Source organism: Cannabis sativa, chromosome 5 (assembly GCF_029168945.1).
Source record: "Cannabis sativa cultivar Pink pepper isolate KNU-18-1 chromosome 5, ASM2916894v1, whole genome shotgun sequence".
NCBI classification, from domain to species: domain Eukaryota; kingdom Viridiplantae; phylum Streptophyta; class Magnoliopsida; order Rosales; family Cannabaceae; genus Cannabis; species Cannabis sativa.
Window position 1 is genome coordinate 75,813,479 of NC_083605.1, and position 23,822 is coordinate 75,837,300.

At 29.7% G+C, this 23,822-nt stretch overlaps 3 protein-coding genes across 3 annotated transcripts; all 3 read left to right on the top strand.

Annotated features, from left to right (window-relative positions):
* The first annotated feature begins 2,030 nt into the window (after nt 1-2,030).
* Nucleotides 2,031-4,028, top strand: LOC115715867 (tryptophan N-monooxygenase CYP79A68-like). The gene is made up of 2 exons (XM_030644536.2): nt 2,031-3,066; nt 3,202-4,028. The coding sequence occupies exons 1-2, from the start codon at nt 2,053-2,055 to the stop codon at nt 3,298-3,300; spliced, it is 1,113 nt and encodes a 370-aa protein (XP_030500396.2). The 5' UTR covers nt 2,031-2,052; the 3' UTR covers nt 3,301-4,028.
* A 5,499-nt stretch (nt 4,029-9,527) lies between these two features.
* On the top strand, nt 9,528-11,530 carry LOC115718135 (tryptophan N-monooxygenase CYP79A68-like). Its single transcript, XM_030647095.2, has 2 exons — nt 9,528-10,572; nt 10,708-11,530. The coding sequence occupies exons 1-2, from the start codon at nt 9,583-9,585 to the stop codon at nt 11,338-11,340; spliced, it is 1,623 nt and encodes a 540-aa protein (XP_030502955.2). The 5' UTR covers nt 9,528-9,582; the 3' UTR covers nt 11,341-11,530.
* Nucleotides 11,531-19,258: 7,728 nt separating this feature from the next.
* LOC115716634 (uncharacterized) lies at nt 19,259-22,930 on the top strand. The gene is made up of 9 exons (XM_030645476.2): nt 19,259-19,418; nt 19,518-19,687; nt 20,200-20,344; nt 20,415-20,583; nt 20,794-21,064; nt 21,159-21,424; nt 21,547-21,762; nt 21,897-22,005; nt 22,168-22,930. The coding sequence occupies exons 2-9, from the start codon at nt 19,537-19,539 to the stop codon at nt 22,224-22,226; spliced, it is 1,386 nt and encodes a 461-aa protein (XP_030501336.2). The 5' UTR covers nt 19,259-19,418; nt 19,518-19,536; the 3' UTR covers nt 22,227-22,930.
* The last annotated feature ends 892 nt before the right edge of the window (nt 22,931-23,822 follow it).

Here is a 23,822-nt window from a genome sequence, read left to right on the forward strand (position 1 = left end):
GACATGGACTTAATTTGCCTTAACCTAGAGTTGACATTGAGTGTAACAAAGTTTGAAACTCGTATAATTTAATTATGAAACATGACTTTTACTTCCATCTCGTAAAACAATCTTGTATAGACTTGAATAGAGTAGGCTAATAAAATGCCATAATTTTCCTGAATGAGTAGGGGTTATCGCTCAACCTCCTAAAACCTTAGTAATAGTGGTAACATATCAATCTTGAGTGGATTAACAATTGGTGACTATGAATTTGTTAAGCAAACTATGTTGGCCTCTCCTACCCTTTAGTAGTTATTCAAAAATAATTGCGTGGAAAGGGACATAGAATTAATGCTTTCACTTGATCTCTACTCCACTCATTTATGATTAAGACTAGGTAGTTCACTAAGACCAAATGTGAGGCAAGACATGCACCTATTGTAGTGATAGAGTGTGTTATTTGAGGCTAAGATTTCATTGGGATCAATTCTCAAGTTGTACTTATAAATTTTGTTTTTTACAAATATTAAAAGGGTGCATTAGGATCAAGGATTGAATTTTGAACTTTAAAGTCTTAAAAACTTTTACTATTACATTATAATAGCGTTCCTAAATCTTTAGAAGCTGGAGGTTGTCTTTTTTCTCCGACTAGACTCGCTGACCGTTCTTGGGCTTATGCGTAGCTTGGTCATTGAGGTTTTTTTATTTAATTTGCTACTACAATTAGGTTACTGTATTTAGATTTTGCTATTGTAGTTAGTCTTGTTTTTCTAATATGATTTTGAGTGTCTTTTGTTTAGGTTACTACATTAGTCTTGTCTCTGTGATACGATTTTGTTTTATTTTGAGTCGTTGTTGGTTCATCTTCTTTGTTCTTCGACTGCTCACATAACAGATCGTTGTTAGTGGCTGAGAATAATAAGTTCTCTGTGGTTGATTGGGTAGTTAGTGGTGTCGTTACGTATCTTCCACAATATAGTTCAGTGTTCAAACTTCAAGCTAAGGGACTGAATGAACATGCTTGAACAATTTTTATGATTGTGCTTTCTAAGTGGTGGAAAAAACTGAGTATAAGTGAACTTAAAATTAATTATAATAATACAATTTTTTACCAATGCTTTGGTCAACGTGTGAACATGCAACGACTTAAATGCCCACATCAGCACCAAAAGAGAAAAATAAACAGTAAAAAAAATTGGATAATGTCATATTGGATGTGCTTTTACAATGAGAAATGCTAAAAGAGATCACTGGTGCTTAACACCTCTTCGATATCATACTACTATTAATGTAGTTAAGTATATATCGAGTCTTACATAATTTAAGAAAATATATTTTAAGAAATATGGTAACCAAGACAGTGCGGGAGAAAATGGGAGCCGAAGACAATAATAGAATTATGAGACCCTTCATAGTAAAATAAAATCGTGCACATATAATGTCATTAAATAAAATTGATTTTGTGGCAAAGTGTTTACTCTTACCTTAAAATGTGTACATTGATCCACCTTTTATCTGTTTGGACATTTAGAAAAAATTTACTCCAATTTTCTTATAGTGTTATAGTTGTTTATGATATTTTTCAAAATTTTGAAAAATTCAGAATAATTTACAATATAAAAAATAATTTCAAACAATTTATTTCACACGCATATAAAATAAAAGAGTCACGCGTGCAACAGACAGCTTAAATCATATTTCCAGTGTATTAAATTTTTTTGAATTTCTCAAAATTTTATACGATATCTTAAATAACTATAATGTACACAACCATAAAAAATAAACAAAAAAAAGTCTCTCAAATACCAAAACAAATAGAATTGCATTGTTGAGTTGTCCAATCAAATTAAACAAAAAAATGGATAATTAATGTCAATTTAAAACACGTTTCTATTGTCCATGTATTTTTTACATGGCTCATTGATCCCCATATATCACTTTTTCTAATTACCTCCTACGTACGTATATGGAAACCTTCCTTACCATATAATTAATAATTAATCCATATTATATATAAACATATATCACTTCTCATTTCTTCTCTCTCTCTCTAAATTATATAATAATGAAATGTTTCTCTCTCTCTCTAATTGTACTTCTACCTATAATGAGTACACTACAACTACGACTACTACTACTACTTTCGTTATTGCCATGCTTATTACAATGTTATTCTTGTTACTACTCAAATATTTGTTTATCAAGAACAAGTTAACTACTACTACTAATCTTCCTCCTGGCCCAACTCCATGGCCAATACTTGGAAGCTTTGTTAGCATGATACTAAACAAACCGACGTTTAAGTGGCTCCATCGTGTGATGGAGGAGTTGAATACAGACATTGCATGTATCCGTCTAGGAGCAAACACTCATCTGATCACTGTTACCTCTCCGGAGATAGCTAGAGAGTTCTTGAAGAAACACGACGGTGTGTTTGCTTCAAGACCTGATACTGTGGTGACTTGTATGATTTCTCGTGGTTACAAAACCACTGTAATGTCTCCCTCCAGTTACCACTGGAAGAAGATGAAGAGAGTTCTTCTGTGTCATGTTTTGAAGCGTTCTACTCTTGATTTGTTTCTCGAAATGAGAAATGAAGAAGCTGATAATCTCATTCGCTTTGTTTATAACCAGATAATAGCTAATGGAACGATGAAGAGCAGTGAAGGAGGAGTGGTGAATGTGAGAATTGCGGCACTGCATTTTGTGGCGGGAGTGTTAAAGAGAATGTTGTTAGGTAAAAGGTGTTTTGGAAAGGGAAGAGAGGATGGTGGACCTGGGAAAGAAGATGAAGAACATGTGGAGGCTATGTTTACGCTGCTTACTCACATTTTTGCCTACTCTATTTCAGATATTTTTCCATGGTTAAGGTGGTTTGATTTAGATGGACATCAGAGGATAGTTGGTAAAGCAATGAAAGTGATCAATGAGTACCAAGACTCATTAGTGAAGAAGAGGATGAAAGAGTACAAGAAAAAACAGGAACATAAACCTCCTACAGATATTCTTGATATTCTCATGTCCCTAAAAGATTCTGATGGAAAGCCTCTTTTGTCTGAAGAAGAAATCCTAGCACAAGTCACGGTAAATTGTGATGAACTCAATTCCTTAATGATTAATTTACATTACTATCTTTCACATGAAATTTTAATTTAAGATGTCAAAATCAAGACTCAAACAATTAATAGCGTAATGGTGTGATTTTTCTTGACTAAGCAGGAAATATTTTTAGCTGGAATAGACAATCCATTCAACACAGTAGAATGGGCGCTCTCAGAGATGTTGAACCACCCAGAGATGCTTCAAAAGGCAACATAGGAAATTGACAAAGTTGTTGGCAATGACAATGGCACACTACTCCTCCAAGAATCTCACATACCCCGACTACCTTACCTTGTGGCTTGCGCAAGAGAAGCTATTCGCCTCCACCCAATTATCCCTTTCAACGTCCCACATTCCTCCACTGAGGAATGCACTGTAGCTGGATACTTCATTCCCAAAGGAAGCCACATCCTCCTTAGTCGCCTCAGTCTCGGTACAAACCCTACTGCTTGGCCTGATGAGCCATCGCGCTTCAATCCTGACCGCCATCTTCCTGAGAATCGAAGTGACTTGGGAGAGACTAATTTGCGTTTCATCTCCTTCACCACAGGGAGGAGAGGGTGCATTGGAGGGGTGTTGGGTACCAACATGACAATTATGCTTTTGGGAAGATTGTTACAATGTTTCACATGGAAGATTCCAAAAGCAATGGAGAACATAGATTTGAAGAGTAAAGACGATGGAATTCTCTTTAAGGCTACCCCTTTGTTTGCTCATGCAAAACCTCGTTTCATTCCTTCTATCTATGTATGAGTCATATTTATCATCATGATATATGTATATATAATAAACAATGTTCATGGCTTGCATATGTTAGGACATGCTAGATCATAGAGTAGTAGTACTCAACTTACTGGTCTTGTCTCCTTAATTTAGTTATTGTTATTTGCAGGTATTTTATGAATATATTACTAAACAAAAGGATTTTGACGACCATTATAAAAGTTCGAATATAGTATTACCATCGATTTCTATGACTGACGCTTATGCCACCGATAGAAAATGAGATAGAATAGGTGTCAGTTATAGATGGTCGCCATCGAGGAATTAGCAACCGTTCTACATAGTCGCTATGGAATAAGCAAACATTCTAACCGTCGTTAACACTATACATGTCAAATTTTAAATCATATACAAAAAATATCTATATAAATTTGGAATACCACCAACAACTATAATAATATATCAATAATCGCATATCCAACAACAACCAATAATAATATTATTGAAATTTATTTTACTAAGATATTATTCACTAATCATGTATGTTAATATAACATTTGATTTATATGATCTAACATTCTAATCTAAGTATGCTTTTACATAAAATAATGAATTATACACATAAAAGTTTAAGATTATCATATTAGGATCACAACAGAATATCATATCTCCTTCCGTTCTAATACTATAACCTTTGATTCTTTCCTGTAACAATGTATAATCAAGTGTAGAACATGAATCTATTCTCGAAGTTGTATATTGAGCTCTACACAATCTTTCACAATTCCATAACTATCGTCTTGATAAGTGTAGATTCAGGGGCGGATCCACTCATTATGTTAGAGTGGCCATGGCCCCCCCTCAAATTCTCAAGAAATAGATGTACATATTTAAGTGTATATAAAATAAATGTAAATAATTAATATATATAATATAAAATATATATATATTGTTATTGTGCACTTTTTGTAGATATTCAGATTATATGAATCTATATAATTTAATTGTAATTTATTAATTAAAATATAAGTTATTTAAATCACATATATTTTGTTTTTTATAGAAATTATAATTTTGTAATTTCCACTAAATAAGGCTATATAAAATAATATTTTTAAATTAGAAATAAAAATATAAAATATAATGACTCTAACACTATTCAATAATATATATGAATATTTTAGGAAGAGGAAAAGAGTTTTGACTAATTAATTATTAATGTATATATTGAAAAAAAATTATTTTAATTTCAAAAGAATTTTATGCTAAACATATAAATTACTATATAATATTAATTTTTTTATGTAATTACTAATTATTTTGTCAAACAAAATTATTAAAATTTATATGTAATATTCACTTTTACATTTAAATACTGTATTTTAAAATATAGTGTAATTATTAATTATAATAGACTATGTAATAATGTAATTTATATCCTAGTAAGCCTTTATAAATAACTTTTGTGATGTATAATATGTAAAAAAAATTATTTAAAATAAAAAAATTTAATAGTTGGCCCCCCCCAATGATTCAGTCCTGGCTCTGCCCCTGTATAGATTAATACTCAAAACACTTTTATCGATTTGCTATGGGTGAAATTGAGAGAGAGAGAGAGTTTTATGAGTCTTTGATAGCTTTAGTTGTCTTGGCTTGCTTTAACTCCACGTCATCTTCTCTTTCTCTATATTTAATTATAGCCAAAGTTTAGGTTTAAGTTTTCTAAAAATAATATTATTTTTTATTTAAAAAAATAAATTAAATCTTTTATTTATTAATAAAAAGTGTAATATATTTTCTCTTCCAACCAAAAATACTTTTTATATTTTTTTTATTTAAACTTTATTAAATTAATAAAATAATAAAAGACAAATTGAACCAAATTGAATACTTTTCATTAATTTTAAATCAAGCCTTGATTAAAATAATTTCTATTTACCAATATATTCATTAATTCAATTTAAACTATTTTAATACTAATTTTAATTTCAATAATTATAAATTTTTATTAAATAAAATATAATTTAAATATATTTATTAATTAAACTATTTGTAATTAGAAAACTAAACTTAATTTTTTTTCTCAATTAAGTTTGCATTTTTACTGAAGTTGGTCTTATAGTGGTCGCATGGTACCCACGTGGCTATGAGAAGTGGCCCACCATTACGACACGTGGCACTCCTTGACCAACTTCCTATCTTTTACAGATGCCTCAGTCAACAGTCAACGTGCAACCATGCAACGGCTTAATTGTCCACGCCAGCACCACACGAGAAAGATAAACAGTAAAAAATAATTGGATAATGATAGATTTGCTGTGTACGTTTGTCAGTTTGGTCGGTTAATGTACGTTTTATTTAATCCAATATGAAGATCAGATTACAAAAATTTAAGTGTAATTCGCTCAATTAAAAAAAAAAATAATAACCCGTTAAATAAAATTGGTCGGTTTGGTCGAGTTAACACGTGCAGACTGACTACTAATATATAATTTTTTATTTTTACAACATTTTAGTTAATTTTAATAATAAGACAAATATATATAGATTGAATTTAAAGTTTAAATCAACTACAATAAAAAAAATATATTAGTTTTAATTTTATATTTTTTAAATAGTCATATAAATTATATGATATATAAATATATGTAATAAAAACATATAAATACATATAAAAAAAACTCTCTTAATCGGGTTGGTCGGATTAGTTCTAGTTGATTGGGTGGATTGGTATTATTTTCAACCCGCCCAATATAAAGATTGGGCGAGTTATATTTTCGTTGAGTTTTTCAGTTTGTATTTTTTATCGGGTTATCTCGGTTTAGTTTGGGCGAGTAGTTTGGGCAGTTTATAAAAATTTATGTACAACCCTAGCTTTTACAATGAGAAATGCTAAAAGGGACTACTGATGCTTAACATCTACCCGATATCATACTACTATAAGTGCAATTAAGTACATATCGAGTTTTATATAACTTAAAAAAATAAATTTTGGAGTTCCCTATATTATAATAGGTTTGTGAGAGAGAAAATGGGGGCCCAAGACAATAATAGAATTATAGGACCCTTCATAAATAAAATTGTGCATACATAATGTTAGCTTTGGTGTGGTGGCAATTTGGTTGCTTGAGTTGGCTTAGTGGCAAGGTGTTTAACCAACTCAAGCAACTCGGTTGCCACCACACTAAAGTTATAATATGATATTTTATATTAGTATTATTAAATTTTTTATATTAAAGGGGCGTCAGTTGGGTGGGGGCCCTAGGCGCATGCCTACCCAGCCTACTCTTAAAACTGGCCTTGATTGTAACTAATCATAGGACACCATTAATTAATGGTGAAAAATGCACAATTATTAATCTTAAAGTTTAAAATAAATTAAGTTGAAATTAATATTTTTATGAAATTAATAAAATATATTTTTTATTGAAAATATTTTCTTTGGATTTAATTTATTAGTATTTTGTAGGAATTAGTATTGTTGTTGAAGAAAAGAAAAAAAAAAGAACCTAAGCCCAAAAGGGCCTAGTAGCCAAGTCCAGCCGGCCATAGTCGGTGACGTGGCAGCGATCCATTGGTTGTGACTGCTCGTTTTTCTCGTTCTCTCCTTTGTCTTCAGCCCACGTGGCTTTTGCTGTTGTCCAAGAATCAAGATCTTCTGTTAAAAGATTGTGTTTCATAATGTATTAAACCAATGTCATTGTGACACATCAATCAATTTGAGCATTTTAAGAGAAAAAAAAACTGTATAGATAGTCAATTTTTTAATAAATAAAAAATTAATTAACGTGTCAAATTTAGATTGGTTTAACACAGTATAGCATATGAACCAAATCAAAGCAATTATAACATATATATTGACTTTTCATTACCAACATAATTCAACAAAGATACTAAAATAATAATAAAGATAAGATACATTATTATTATTATTATTATTATTATTATTATTATTATTATTATTATTATGTAATCCAAAATTATTTTTATTTTGTATTTTAGTTTTTTTTGTAATTTTATAAATAGGATCTCATTTTTTTTTTTTTTGAAGGAAAATAGGATCTCATTTTTAGTTTGTAAGAAGTATAATTTTTAGTGTAAAAAAAATTATAAGGAAATTTTTCTTCACTTTTCTTCTCATATTTCTTTCTAAAGTTTTTATAAGAATGATGAGCATAATGGTCTAATCTTCCTTGGAAGGTTAGAGATGACTCTATATGCAAAGTGAGATTATTTTGTATCTTTTATTCACTTATTGTGATATTTATTTGAGTAATGCAAGTTCTTATATTCTACTTTTATTTTTATATTCTTCATCCATGTATACTAAATATATAGACTTAATCATGCTCTTTTTATATATTTTTATTTAGTGATTATAGTAAGGATAATATTGCTCATTTCTATCTTTTATGTTTATTTTTATTTACTTTTTGTTAAATGATATACATGTTTAGTTATGTTCTCCCTATGTGTCTAAAAATTAATAAAAGTAATATTAATGTTCATTTCCTTCACTATCACTACCATCTCCATCTCTATCTCTTTGTCATTATTTTTACTAAAAATATATAGGATTAGTCATGCTCTTTTTATGTGTTACTATTTAGTTAACATAATATTGATGTTTAATTTTATGTTTAATCTTTTATTATATTACTGCTTGATGTATAATGTCATTTCTAAGTTCTACATAAGAGTAAATTATTTCTTTTATTTTCAAGAACTTGTATACTCAAAATATAATGAATTTTAATGTTATATTATTTGTGTCAACTTTGTGAATCAAATGTACAAAATAACTAAACAAGCATATGGATTATTCTTAAAGCCTTTCTCTCTTTTACTATTAATTACACCTTTATTTGCTTTCTTTTAATATTTAATACCAAAATAAAAATCCCCAAACTCATTTGGTTACTTATTTGTTACTTTTTATTAACCTTTTGTGTTTATTTTTCTACTAACGCTTTTGTCTATAATCATATACCTGTGGAATCGACCGCCCGATCTATACTACAATCACCGCTAGTAGAAGTCACATTTGGGCGTTAAACATCCACCTATAGAAGCTGTTGGGTACCATTAGTCCTTAATAGCAATACTCTTTTACAGTACACCCTCATAAAATGTGTACACTGATGCATCCGTGTAAATTTTACTCCAATTATTTATAACGTTATAGTTGTTTATGACATCTTGTAAATTTTCGAAAAATTCTGAATAATATATAATATAAAAAACAATGTTCAAATAATTTATTTCACACGTGTATAAAATAAAAGATTCACGCGTATAATAGACAATTCGAACCTTATTTTCTGCGTATAATTTTTTTTTTGAATTTTTCAAAATTTTATAGAATGTCTTAAATAGTTAAAATAATGAACACAATCATAAAGAATTGGACCAAAAAAAGTCTCTCGAATGCCAAAATAAATAAGAATGTATCGATATATATATATATATATCAATTTTAAGAGTTGTATTGTAGGATTTTCCGATGTGATTAATTATTATACTAAAATGAAAAAAAGAAATGGATAATATCAATTTAAAATACGTTTCTTTTGTGGATGTATTTTATACGTGGGTTCATTGATCACTATATATCACTATTCCTATTCACCTCCTACGTATGAAAAACCTTCCTTATCATATAACTAATAATTAATCCATATTATATATATATATATATATTCATGATATAATGTACGTATAAATAATCTACAACACTTCTCATTTCTTCTCTCTCGATCTCTATATTATATAATAATGAAAGGTTTCACTCTCTCTAATTGTACTGCTACCTATAATACTTTCGTTATTGTCATGCTTATCACAATATTATTCTTGTTACTACTCAAATATTTGTTTACTATCAAGAACAAGTTAACTACTACTACTAATCTTCCTCCTGGCCCTACTCCATGGCCAGTACTTGGAAGCTTTGTTAGCATGATGCTAAACAAACCGGCATTTAAGTGGCTCCACCATGTTATGGAGGAGTTGAACACAGACATTGCATGTATCCGTCTAGGAGCAAACACTCATCTGATCACTGTTACCTCTCCGGAGATAGCTAGAGAGTTCTTGAAGAAACATGACGCGGTGTTTGCTTCAAGACCTGATACTGTGGTGACTTGTATGATTTCTCGTGGTTACAAAACCACTGTAATGTCTCCCTCCAACGACCACTGGAAGAAGATGAAGAGAGTTCTTCTGTGTCATGTTTTGAAGCGTTCTACTCTTGATTTGTTTCTCGAAATGAGAAATGAAGAAGCTGATAATCTCATTCGCTTTGTTTATAACCAGATAATAGCTAATGGAACGATGAAGAACAGTGAAAGAGGAGTGGTGAATGTGAGAATTGCGGCACTGCATTTTGTGGCGGGAGTGTTAAAGAGAATGTTGTTAGGTAAAAGGTGTTTTGGGAAGGGAAGAGAGGATGGTGGTCCTGGAAAAGAAGATGAAGAACATGTGGAGGCTATGTTTACTCTGCTTACCCATATTTTTGCCTACTCTATTTCAGATATTTTTCCGTGGTTAAGGTGGTTTGACTTAGATGGACGTCAGAAGATTGTTGGTAAAGCTATGAAAGTGATTGACAAGTATCAAGACTCATTAGTGAAGAAGAGGATGAAAGAGTACAAGCAAAAGCAGGAACAAAAACCTCCTACAGATATTCTTGATATTCTCATGTCCCTAAAAGATTCTGATGAAAAACCTCTTTTGTCTGAAGAAGAAATCCTAGCACAAGTCACGGTGAGTTGTGATAAGTTTAATTTTTTAATGATTAATCTACATCACTATCTTTCACATGAAATTTTAATTTAAGATGTCAAAATCAAGACTCAAACAATTAATAGCATAATGGTGTGATTTTTGTTGACTAAGCAGGAAATATTTTTAGCTGGAATAGACAATCCATTCAACACAGTAGAATGGGCACTCTCAGAGATGTTGAACCACCCAGAGATGCTTCAAAAGGCAACTGAGGAAATTGACAAAGTTGTTGGCAATGACAATGGCACACTACTCCTCCAAGAATCTCACATACCCCAACTACCTTACCTTGTGGCTTGCGCAAGAGAAGCTATTCGCCTCCACCCAATTATCCCTTTCAACGTACATTCCTCCACTGAGGAATGCACTGTAGCTGGCTACTTCATTCCCAAAGGAAGCCACATCCTCCTTAGTCGCCTCAGTCTCGGTACAAACCCTACTGCTTGGCCTGATGAGCCCTCGCGCTTCAATCCTGACCGCCATCTTCCTGAGAATCGAAGTGACTTGGGAGAGACTAATTTGCGTTTCATCTCCTTCACCACAGGGAGGAGAGGGTGCATTGGAGGGGTGTTGGGTACCAACATGACAATTATGCTTTTGGGAAGATTGTTACAATGTTTCACATGGAAGATTCCAGAAGTAATGGAGAAGATAGATTTGAGGAGTAAAGACGATGGAATTCTCTTTAAGGCTACCCCTTTGTTTGCTCATGCAAAACCTCGTTTCAATCCTTCTATCTATGTATGAGTCATATTTATCATCATGATATATGTATATATAATAAACAATGTTCATGGCTTGCATATGCTAGGACATGCTAGATCATAGAGTAGTAGTACTCAACTTACTGGTCTTGTCTCCTTAATTTGGTTATTGTTGTTTGCAGGTATTTTATGAATATATTACTAAACAAAAGGGTTTTGATGACCATTATAAACGATCATATTTTGTATTATCGTCGATTCTTATGACATGCCTCTGCCACCAACAAAAAACATGATGGAATAGGTGTCAATTATAGATAGTTGCTATTGAGGAATAAGCAACTGTTCTACATAGTCGCTATGGAATAGGTGACCATTCTAATAGTCGTTAACACTATACATGTCAATTTTAAACTGTCACATACAAAAAAAAATCTATATAGATTTCGAATACCACTAACAACAACTATAATAATAAATCAATAATCGCATATCCAACAACCAAGAATAATATTGTTGGAACTTATTTTATGGCTACTTCATTCCTAAAGGAAGCCACATCCTCTTCAGTCTCCTAAGTCTCGGTACCAACCCTGATGCCTGGCCCGATGAGCCCTTGCGCTTTAATCTTGATTGCCATCTTCCCGAGAATCGATGTGATTTGAGAGAGACTGATTTGCACTTTATATCCTTCACCACGGGGAGGAGAGGGTGCATTGGAGGAGTGTTGGGAAACATGACGATTATGCTTTTCGTTTTCGGAAGAGTGTTGCAATGTATACACTCTCTTTAAGGCGACTCCTTTGTTTGCTCATGCAAAACTTCGTTTCAATCCTTCTCTTTATGAGTCATTATCATTGTAATCAGCGAGATATATATAAATATGTATAATAAATAATGCTCCTGGCTCGTTGGACATATGCATGAGTAATACTCAAAATTTAGTACCTTTGTCACCTTATTAATTTGGTTTTAGTAGTTTTTTTTTTAATAAGTGTGCTTGTTATTCAGTTATTTAAATTTTTCGTATTTGTTTAATATGATGTTTATGTAATGTATTGTTAATGTGGTGTTTCATATCAATGAATGAATTTTTGCAATGGTTTGGGTAATAATTTGGTAGTGTATATGGTTAAAATTATGTACATATATATTATTATTGCGTGTAATTTGGGTGTTTCTCTATAATATTATTCATATTTTGAAAGTAATAACTGTTATATACTTAAATCATTCAAACTTTTTAAAAATAATATATAATTAAAATTGATTTAGTTCACCACCTAAAACTATATATAATGGTTAACATTAAATATATATATTATTATGTGTAAGAAAGTGTATAGTTTGGGTGGGTAATAATATTACCATTACGAATTGTTATTTATATTGGAATTTTATAAATTTTAATTTAATAATTATTATAAAATATTATTAATAATCATTTAAAAGGCTTTACTTTGTGATGATGTTGGTGGTGCCAATGCTCAACTTGAGTGAGTCTCTTGTATTACTCATTTATAAATGGGCACCACTCATATATTAAAAAACAATTAAAATTTAAAAGTTTTTAAATTAAAAAAATGCTAAAAGGTACTAATATTATTTAAAAGTGTCATATATTACTATTTGTGTAATTAAGTACTGGGTCTCACATAATAAAATTTAATAATTATTATAGAATATCTCTCTACCATTTATATGACACCACTTATAGATAGTACTAAACATCCATAATAATGCTAAGAAAGTATTTATTTGTACGAGAAACTAAGAACTTTTTTGACATTATTTTTTGTTTTTAAAAATATACGTTTTTCAGAAATGAGAACAAAATCTAATTTTTATAATTTTCAAAAGACAAGACTTGTTTGGTTAGTTTACTAAATATATTTTTAAGATTTTTTTTTTTTACAAAAAAAAATAAATAAATAAATAAAAACAAACAAACAAACGAAAAAAACACTTCAATACTCTAGACCCTGATCTATGACCTTAACTCAGACCCAACCTGAGCTCGGACCTAGAGACCGGACCCAAACCTGTGACTTTGACCTGAATCCCAACCCGACCACAGACTTAGACCGAACCCCTAACTCAAATTGATCTTGAATCCAAACCCAGCACTACTGGTCCCAAACCTTGACCTAAACCTGAACCCAAACTAGGATCTCCCCAAACCAAACCCTGGGTTAGGGTCGACTTTTAAAGTTAGTGGGCCATAGGAAAAAAAATAATTTTGGGCCCTTATGTAGAAAAGAAAATGTGGTATTTTTTCAAAATCGGTAGAAAAAATATGTATTTTTAAAAGAAAAAATTTCATTTGGACCCTGGGCTAGGTGGGCCCTAGGGCACAAGCCTAGTCTGCCTATGCCCAGTGTCGAGTTTGCGTTGGATCCCAATTCCCGACCTCGATCCCTAATCTCAAACCTGATCCTTGACCCCAACCTCGACCTCGTTCATCGACCTTCACCCCAAATCCAACAGTGACTTTGGATCCCGACTCTGATCCCAATCCTGAATTTCAGATCTCGTACGTACCCAAATTAGAGTGGTACCCCGATATGAGATATACAAATTAATATGATGTGTGAGAAAGTAAAAAAAGAAATATTGACAAGTAAGCAAAAAAAAAATATAACTAAACACCTCCTATTGTTTTTAATAAGTAATTTTCCTATTTTTAAAAAGTAAAAATAGTTTTCAAGTTAGAATGACAAATCGCTTTTAGATTTATATTTTTTTTTAACTAGTTTTGATGAATCTATCGATGTTGATTTTGAAAGTCTTAATAAAACTTGATTAATTTATATACATATTATTACTATTTATACCCCAAAAAATATTCATATTATGTGCCTAATATTATATTTCCTTAAAAAAAAAAAAAAGAAAGAAAGAAGAAAAATTGCATGGCCCATGCAATATTATATATAGAGGCAAATAAATTGCATGGCCCAAAGTATATAGTATCGTTCACTTCTTTTTCCTTTTTTTTTTTGAATTCATTTATCGTTCACTTCTTTAATTCAATTTTCAAAAAGAGTTATTATTAATATGAGTAATTTACGCTATAAATAATTAAATTTAATTTTTAGTTGTAAATAAATATCTAAGATTAATGTTTGACAGTAATAATACCGAAGTTATAATTCTAAAACTTCTATAAGTACTTGACTGTTAAGTGTTAAGTAAATTACCACTTGGCAATCTTATTCAAGTCATTAAATTTTTATTTTTTTTTTAAAAAAAATTAGTTTAAATATACCAATAAAAAATGACATGTGAATCATAATGACTTAACATTTAATGGTTAGGTATTATAACTGCCAAAAATTAAATTTAGGTATTTATTTACAACCGGGAGTTAAAGTTAAGTATTTATGCCACAAATTACTCTAGTAATATTAGTATTTCTAGTTCATTAACTAACTATATTTTTTTTATGCAGATTTAATCACACTGAAATAATATTAGACAAATTTACAATGTACTCCCTTTAAGGGATGTATCGATGCATTCCGATCTCTTTTGGTATCTGAAATAATTTCTTAGTCAATTTTTTTTTTTTACAGTTATGTACGTTATAATTATTTGAAACATCTTGTAAAATTTTAATAAATTCAGAAAATTTAATACGCTGAAAATAGGATTCAAACATTGTGTTACACACGTGACTATTTTATTTTATACGCGTGTAAAAATAAACTGTTTGAACACTACTTTCTATATTGTAAATTATTCTAAATTTCTCAAAATTTTGCATGATATCTTAAATAACTATAACGTACACAAATATGAAAAAAATGGACTAAAAAATTCTTCTGAAACATATAAAAGGTGTATCAGTGTATCATTTTAATAGGTGCATTATAGAAACACCCAGTAATATTTATCCAATTATTTTTAATAAAATTGGTATTAATCAAGGATTATTTCACAAATATATAAAACAACAAAAAAATTACAAAAATACATTGTACGAAATTTTAAATATTTTGACGATCTTATTATTTTATTTAGAGTAATTTGCGGCAAAACCCCCAACTATCAATTTACTTGCAAAAAATCATCCAACCTCATATTTTGGTGGGAAAACCCTCCAAACTATACTATTCCGCTTACATTTTAAGGTGGCGTCTGTCCAGCCTCGTTAAGTCCTAATTTTGCCCACGTGGCAATGACAAGTCACTAAAAAATTATCCTATGTGGCCATATTTTACAAAATAAAATAAAAACTTTAAGAGTAATTTGCGGCTTGCAAAAAATCATCCAAAAAACTTTAAGGTTGGATGATTTTTTGCAAGTAAATTGATAGTTGGGGGAGTTTTGCCTCAAATTACTCTTAATTTTTTTTTTATTTAATTTTTATTTTGTAAAATATTACCACATACATAGGATGATTTTTTAATGAGACTGGACAGACGACACACCTTAAAAATGTAAACGGAACAGTACTTTGGAGGGTTTTCCCACCAAAATATGAGGTTAGATGGTTTTTTGCAAGTAAATTGATAGTTGAGGGGGTTTTGCCGCAAATTACTCTTTTATTTACAAAAAATACATCTTTTTATGTTGTATTCTTGTTAATTTGTTATTGATTTTTTGTTACTTGTGTGTTATTTTTTTGTTGTTGTTTTGATATTATTTGGATGTTATTTTCTTATTATTTTTATGTAATTATTTCTGTAAAAAAACCTCAAAATTGTTAAAAAAAATATTTAAACATAAAAATATAATTTTTTGACAAAAAATAATGTCTTATATAATTATCCCTATTAATTAATTATTTTTATAAATTTTGAATAGGCACCGACTTTTGCAAATAATAATAATAATAATACATTATATGGTCCAATCCAAATGCCGGCAAATTGCAATTACTATAATTTTGTCATTTTTTTTTTGGAGAGTTTTTCAACATCAATTAATATTAATATATATTAAATATATAAATCAAGCTTTACTTCTAAATATATATAAATAATTAATCAAGTATTTCTTTTTTATTTTTTTCATAGAATAAAGGATACTAATTCTTGCTGAATTTCTTCCACATAATATGGGATTAAGAAAAATTTAGAATAAACAATTCCATGTATCTGATTTGTTTGCTGATTGAATATAAGGTTAATTTCACAAATGCACAAAAACAATAAAAAAATAACAAAATTACGGTTTCACGGAATTTTAAACATTTTTACGATTTTTTTTTATTTTATTTACATAAAATACGGTCTTTTTATGTTGAAATTTTGTTCATTTGTTGTTAATTTTTTGTTATATGTATGTTATTTTTTGTTGTTATTTTGATGTTTTTTTCATGTTACTTTTATGTTGTTTCCTTGTTGATTTTATGTTGTTTTCGTGTTATTTTTTGGAAAACCGTGAAAATGTAAAAAAATATTCTTTGAACGTAAAAATATAAATATTTTACAAAAAATAGTGTCTTATGTAATTATTCCTTGAATATATTCTTTTTTTTTTTTTTTGACAATGCATGAGGATAAATTAGGAGGATTTTTCCTTACCAAAAAAAAAAGGAGGATTTTTAAAAATATTTTTTTTATGTTTTGTTTTTAATTTTACAATTTAAAATTTTTATTTACAAAAATATACTTGTACCATTTTAAAATTATAAAAATATACTTTGTTCAACAAAAAGTAAGAAAATAACTAAGAAAAACAATAATAAATTAATCTTATGATAACTATAAATAAACTATAAAATAACTAGAAAAATAACTTCATAATAACTATAAATAATAAAACAACCGAAAAAATAATTTATTGCTTTTACTTAAGATGCATTTTTATAACTAAAAAAATTTAAAGCGTCAAAATAAAAAAAAAATCGTGTTAATGTATTTTTAATTTTTTTTTTGATTTATTATATAAATTTTTCAATAAATTATATGAAATTATGAATTGTAAACTTTGATATTTAGGAACTATTACATTTATGTATTCATTTTGATTTTTGAGTTAAGTAATTATTTGGTTATTTTATTTTATTTTATTTTTAAAAAAAATTATTCTAAGTACTCTAATTTATTCATTGCAAAAAAAAAGTACTCTAATTTATTAATCCAATTAGAGGTTGTAATTTTGATTTTAAAAGTAAAAATACTTTTTCTTTTTGAAAGATTTGAGTAAGTAATGAAATAGAATATTTTTTTTTTTAAATCAGAAATAAAATTGATTAATATTGGCCAATAACATTTACCACCTTTGAAAAAAATTATATTATTGGAAAAATAATATATATAAATTTTGTACATCCTTAATTATTTTATACTTGTCTTCATAATCTATAGAGAAAAGTACACGTATATATTAACAATTTTATATTCTAATAAATACAAAATTTTATGTAAGTCAAAATGAATTGACTAGTGATCTTTTCATTTCACTATTTTTGTTTTTGAAAAAAAAAATAATTTTCATTATTTGTTTGGTAGAAAATCACTAGCAAAATTGCCACCAAACAAGAATTAAAAAAAAACTTATAAAATAATAATTTCAATTAATTATTTAATTGACTATTTAATGTGCAAATTATTATTACATTTGACAAGCTATTAATTAAATTTGTATTAATTGTCTTTTATAACACTAATTTTGAAATCATGTCACTTAATATATTTATATTTATTTTAATGGGACAGTTTGTGATAAATGTAAAATTTTTACATTTTAATTTTTTCAACTATTATTATTTATTATTTATTATTCGATTTAATATATGAAATTAAAATATATGAAAGATTTTACAGTGCCTTAAATAATATGTATTAATGCACCCTATATAAAAAAAATGCTATTTATATCTATATTTATATTAATAAAAATACATGAATTTTAATTTATACATTAAAATTCTTTTTTAATAAAAGATAAATTTTTAATTAACAAACACAATCTTAAGAGTGAACTCTAACTCTTGGATAACTTGACCTGGGAAAAGAAAAAACCCCTAACAATAACATTGATAACTTTGAACAAAAGTAAATTCGATAAATGAGCAATAAAGCTCTATAATCTTGAACCAAAAGACCAAATTGAGAAAGCATAGAAACATCACTATAAAAAGTTTGGACTCACACAAGACTATCGATTTTTATAAACAATATTTGACCACTTATTTCTATCAACCCAACTTAAGACTTCCATGACACCAAAAATTTCAATAATGACAGGATCAACTCGACCAACCTTACCACAAGAAAACATTCTCATTACTGCTCCGAGCCACACAACTCACCCCAAAATGACAATTTGCAGCAAAGAGAGTCCTATCCACATTGATTTTCACCTAATTTATTGCTTGTTTTTTTTCCAACACTCATCTCTAATTGTTAAAGTCGCAACAAATAAGGCTTCATGCCTTTTTGATTGAACAAATTTTCATTGTTCAAGTAAAATTTGAGCAGATAACACTATTATTCTGGTACATTATAAATTATTTAATTTACATGCAAATAAATTTATAATCATTTCAAAAAAAATATAAATATTTAGCAACAACAATAAAAGAATAAAATTGCATGACCATGATGTAATTTTGAATTAAAATGTGAGTTTTATTATCAGTAGTACTCTCACTAAATTGGCGACATGAACCAAAAAAAAACTACGAGCAATAAAATGTGAAACCTTATTTTTTAATATCTAACAAGGTTAAAGTCTAAAATGTGAAACTTCGATCTTTTAATATCTAACATTGTTAAAGTCTCTTTTAATAATATACTCATTTTCGATAAATTAGTTTAGACGGATAATTTCTTTTTTAAAAAAATAAAATTAACCTAATATGAGAAATCTACCAAAAAAAATCACAAAATCATAATTTTTTTTAAAGGGCCACAAATTTATAATTAGAAATTGTAAAAATAATTAAACCCAATTAATGAATTTTTGTCATAAAAATTAATAAATAACCTTTAAAAAAATGTAAACTTGAAAAACAAAAGAAAGGGAGAAACGTTACATTTGTTCTCTCTGGTCACAGATTCATCATAAACATTATCAACCTGAAACCAAAAACTCAAAAAGGTGTAATTTTTATCTCTCTCTCTTTGCCCTTTCGAAACCCCAAATTCCACCATTGAAGACTACAGTGTATGTGTATGTAGCTTCTTCTTTATGACGCGTTTGTGACCAAAAAGGTCGTCCTTTCATACCCTTTTCTTTGTTGGGTTCCTTGCTTCTCTCTTTCAGATCGACGACGACGACAACAATGGAGATTTTCTACTTCTTACTCTTTGGGGTTTTGGCACTGGTGGTGGTGACCTTAGAGCTCACAAAAACAAGCAAAGATCGACTCAGTACATCCCCTGCTTTCAATGCCTTCAAGAATAATTACATCCTCGTTTACTCTATTATGATGGGTAAGCTTTGATCTAACATTTTGTTGTCTTAGCTCATCTGGGTTTTAATTATTTTGTTGTACTTTTACTTTGATTTTGGTTTTTTGATGCTTTTCTTGATCTGGGTTGTTCTGCATTTCATGGGTTTTGTTATTTTCTTGATCCATTTGTAGTTTTGTATACATCGTTGTATTTTGTTTAAACCAGCTAAAGCTTGTGTTTTTATTCCAATGGGGTTGCTTAAGTTTTTAGCTTTTGGGTTGATTTGAGTGGTTGGAATGTTTTCATTTTCAGATGTTATGAAGATTCGGTTGTTTTAATCAAATGTAATTTTATTTGTTTTGGTAATTAATGCATTGAAGAATTGTAGGTGTGTTTCACTGTACTGTGGTATTGATTGATGTTTTTGGTTGAAATGTAGTAAAATTTAGTGCATTATTTATTATCAACAACAGCTTCATTAGTGTCTAAGATTTGCTAGGTAACACAAACAAGAGTTGACAAAGTTTTTGATTGAATGATTGCGGCTATAGCCGGGGATTGGTTGCAGGGTCCATATGTTTACTATCTTTATAGCCAATATGGATTTGGAAAGGGAGAGATTGGTCAGCTTTTTATAGCTGGGTTCGGATCGTCTATGATTTTCGGGACAATTGTTGGATCTCTTGCTGACAAACAGTAAGTTCTTTTGCTTGGTTCCTGTAGTTTTGTTTCCTTTTGATCAACTTACCAATTATTGTTAATTCAGGGGCCGGAAGAGGGCGTGTATTACTTACTGCATTAGTTATATTTTAAGTTGTGTCACCAAACATTCTTCGGACTACAAAGTTTTAATGCTGGGACGGGTTTTGGGAGGCATTTCAACTTCTTTACTCTGCTCGGCTTTTGAATCTTGGCTTGTTGCTGAACACAACAAGGTAGGTTCCTTACTGATATAAACAAACTAATGTAAATTGCAAATGTTGGAGATCTTGATCACTTAGTATCTTGTACTTTTTTAATCTCTTTGAGTTGATTTGCTTTTTCGCTGTTTGGGCTGTCTTCTTAACTAATTGAGTAGTTTTTTCTTTCGAAGTTCTTTTGAGTGATGCATGATGTAAATCTTTAGATGATGATATTTACTGCAGAGAGGCTTTGATCAGAAATGGCTTTCAATAACATTTTCAAAAGCAATATTTGTTGGTAACGGTCTGGTTGCCATTGTATCTGGGCTGTTCGGGAATCTTCTAGTACATACACTTGAATTTGGTCCTGTAGCACCATTTGATGCTGCTGGATGTTTTCTTGCAATTGGGATGGGCATTATAATGTATTCATGGACTGAAAATTATGGAGATCCATCAGAAAATAAGAGCCTTTTTGCCCAATTTAAGGGTGCTGCTGTGGTTATCGCTTCTGGTAGTTCCCTAGTGATTTTATTTTTTTTTCTTATTGTGGTGTTTGCTTTCTCATGGTTGAAATGTGTAACTATCGTCTTTCCATGTGGTGGCAGATGAGAAAATTGCGTTGCTTGGTGCTATTCAGTCCCTATTTGAGGGTTCTATGTATATAGTTGTGTTTCTTTGGACCCCTGCTTTGAGTCCAAACGATGAGGAAATTCCGCATGGATTCATTTTTGCAACATTCATGCTGGCCTCAATGCTTGGTAGCTCTATTGCATCTCGATTGATGGCTCGTTCATCTTTCAAAGTTGAAAGCTACATGGAGATTGTGTTTGTAATCTCTGCAGCATCCCTCCTACTTCCGATCGTAACAAATGTATGTCACGTGTTATCATTATTCGACCTTCATCATTTTACATTAATTTTCCTTCTGTTAGATTTGGTTATCGGGGAACAATATTATCAAGTTTTTTGAATATTGTCTACAATTTTTTTCAGTATGTGGTTGTGCTTTCCAGTTTCAAAGGTGGAAGTCTCCCACTTTCGGGTTGTATTCAACTCATCGGCTTTTGCACATTCGAGGCCTGTGTTGGAGTGTTTTGGCCTTCTGTCATGAAAATGAGGTCCCAATACATTCCCGAAGAGGCTAGAAGCACGATTATGAACTTCTTCCGCATTCCTCTCAACATCTTTGTGTGCATTGTTCTGTACAATGTGAGCGCTTAGTTTTTTCCTTGTGTGGGCATATATCGATTATACCATTTACGAGTTTATGGGATTAGATATTTCATTGTATCTTCATTTCGTTCATTCTCTAACTGTCGATCTTTTCCATTTCCCTTGTAAAGGTTGATGCTGTTCCCATCACTATAATGCTCGGCATGTGCTCCATTTTCCTTGCTATAGCAGCTGTGCTGCAAAGGCGGCTCATGATGATCGGAGAGAGTCACAGATCAAGTAAGTAATGAAGTAATTATCAGATATAATAGGATTAAAGACAAACCATTTTTCTTTAACTTATGGTTGATGACATCTTTACAAAGACAACAATAATCAAATTGATCCTATGCTATGCATATTATGTTGTCTTTGATTATGCTTACATATATTGCATCACAGAAACCGAAGAATGGACAGCAATAGACAAGAACAAAGAAGAAGAGCCATTAAATGCCTAAACACTCCCCAAGAAAGAAAGACCTGTAATTTTTTAAGCCTAAACTCAGCCACTCAGCCCAAGTCTCACTATCAATTGCCCTGGCTATCTATTCTTTTTTCGGCTATTTAACCATTGTGGATTGGTACAAGCTTCATAGGAATAGAGAGAATTTTGTGGGGAGTCGATCGTTGGCCAATAACATTAACAAATTATATCAATAGTTACAACATTTAGATAGTATCAGCTGGTGTCGGGTAAAACTTCTCGCTTATGTTGTTGAGTCTTGACTGACATTAGCGTATTTGTTTAAGCGAAAGCCGTTATACAAATGGTGTTCTTTTGGTCTTTGTGTCATTGTTTAATTCTTATTCTTTTCTTTCCCAACAATACAGATATTTTGACCCTTTCTATACACAAAATCTTCTTTACTCTATAAGCTGAGCCAACCCCGTCACCCTGTCTCGAAATCTTTTTATCATCGTCGTCATGAGTTTGAAGAAACTGAGCAACAAAAGTTGCAGCAGCTCAGCTCATGATATGCTGAAATTTGCAATTAGTTATTCTGGTTTTTTTAGGGAATTTGGCATTTTTAAGTGATAATTAAGACTATTTTTTTACATGAGCAAAGTTATGAAAGTCTGGATTATCTGTGTAGTTAAATTATAGCAAAATTTGATAGCCCTGATGAGGCCATTTCAATTGATTAATGTCAATTTTGACTGACTTTTTCATGTCTTTAAAGTTATGTTTTTTTTTAATGAATTCATTATAAATATCATTAATAAAATATGTTATATTATAATAGTAATTTTTCCCTTTTAGATGGTAATTAAAGATAATTGGGTAAATACTATTTTAGATCCTGTGTTTTGCAAAAGTTATCAATTGGACCCTTTGTTTTGTTAAATGACAAAATAGACCATGTATTTTCTAAAATGGTACAAATAAGAACTTGAATTGATTTTTTTATCAAAATAAAATTTAATTATAATCCGATCTAAAAGTGTTATGACAAAATTGTTTACATTTTCTGTATCTGTTTGTATTAGGAATTATTTTCAAGTTGATTATATTAAAAAAAAAATTGTCGTTCATGGTCTTTTTTTTATTATTTTGGAAAATATAGGGTTCATTTTGTCATTTAACAAAACACGGGGTCTAATCGGTAACTTTTGCAAAACACATGGTCTAAAATGGTATTTACTTAAGATAATTGTTTGAGGATTACCAAACAATGAGGATGAGTTTAGTTGTGGGACTAATGATAACAAAAGAATGAAATAAGTAAAACAATAGTTTACAATTGCTCATTAAGTGGTATTTTTTATCAATAATATAAATTAAATTAGAAGTGATATCTCATAAATAGTTAATGGTATTCCCTAATAGTTATCAAATTATATTATGTGACCAGATACTTTAAAAGCAATGAGACATCTAACTGATGTTTTATGATTGGTTGGTGATACTTTTTAAAATTTATTTTATTAAGTAATATAAGACTTAATTTTTAATTATATCAATAACGGTATGAGATAATTAGGTACTAGTAGTTTCTTTTAGCATTTATAGTAGTGCTAAGCACTACTAGTATTCTTTTAGCATTTTTCATTGA

Coding starts and splice junctions, on each gene's coding strand:
- LOC115715867 (XM_030644536.2), top strand. CDS start 2,053: ATGTTTCTCTCTCTCTCTAATTGTACTTCTACCTATAATGAGTACACT. Junction 3,067..3,201: donor AAATCCTAGCACAAGTCACG/GTAAATTGTGAT, acceptor TTGACTAAGCAG/GAAATATTTTTAGCTGGAAT.
- LOC115718135 (XM_030647095.2), top strand. CDS start 9,583: ATGAAAGGTTTCACTCTCTCTAATTGTACTGCTACCTATAATACTTTC. Junction 10,573..10,707: donor AAATCCTAGCACAAGTCACG/GTGAGTTGTGAT, acceptor TTGACTAAGCAG/GAAATATTTTTAGCTGGAAT.
- LOC115716634 (XM_030645476.2), top strand. CDS start 19,537: ATGGAGATTTTCTACTTCTTACTCTTTGGGGTTTTGGCACTGGTGGTG. Junction 20,345..20,414: donor GGATCTCTTGCTGACAAACA/GTAAGTTCTTTT, acceptor TTGTTAATTCAG/GGGCCGGAAGAGGGCGTGTA. Junction 21,065..21,158: donor TGCTGTGGTTATCGCTTCTG/GTAGTTCCCTAG, acceptor ATGTGGTGGCAG/ATGAGAAAATTGCGTTGCTT.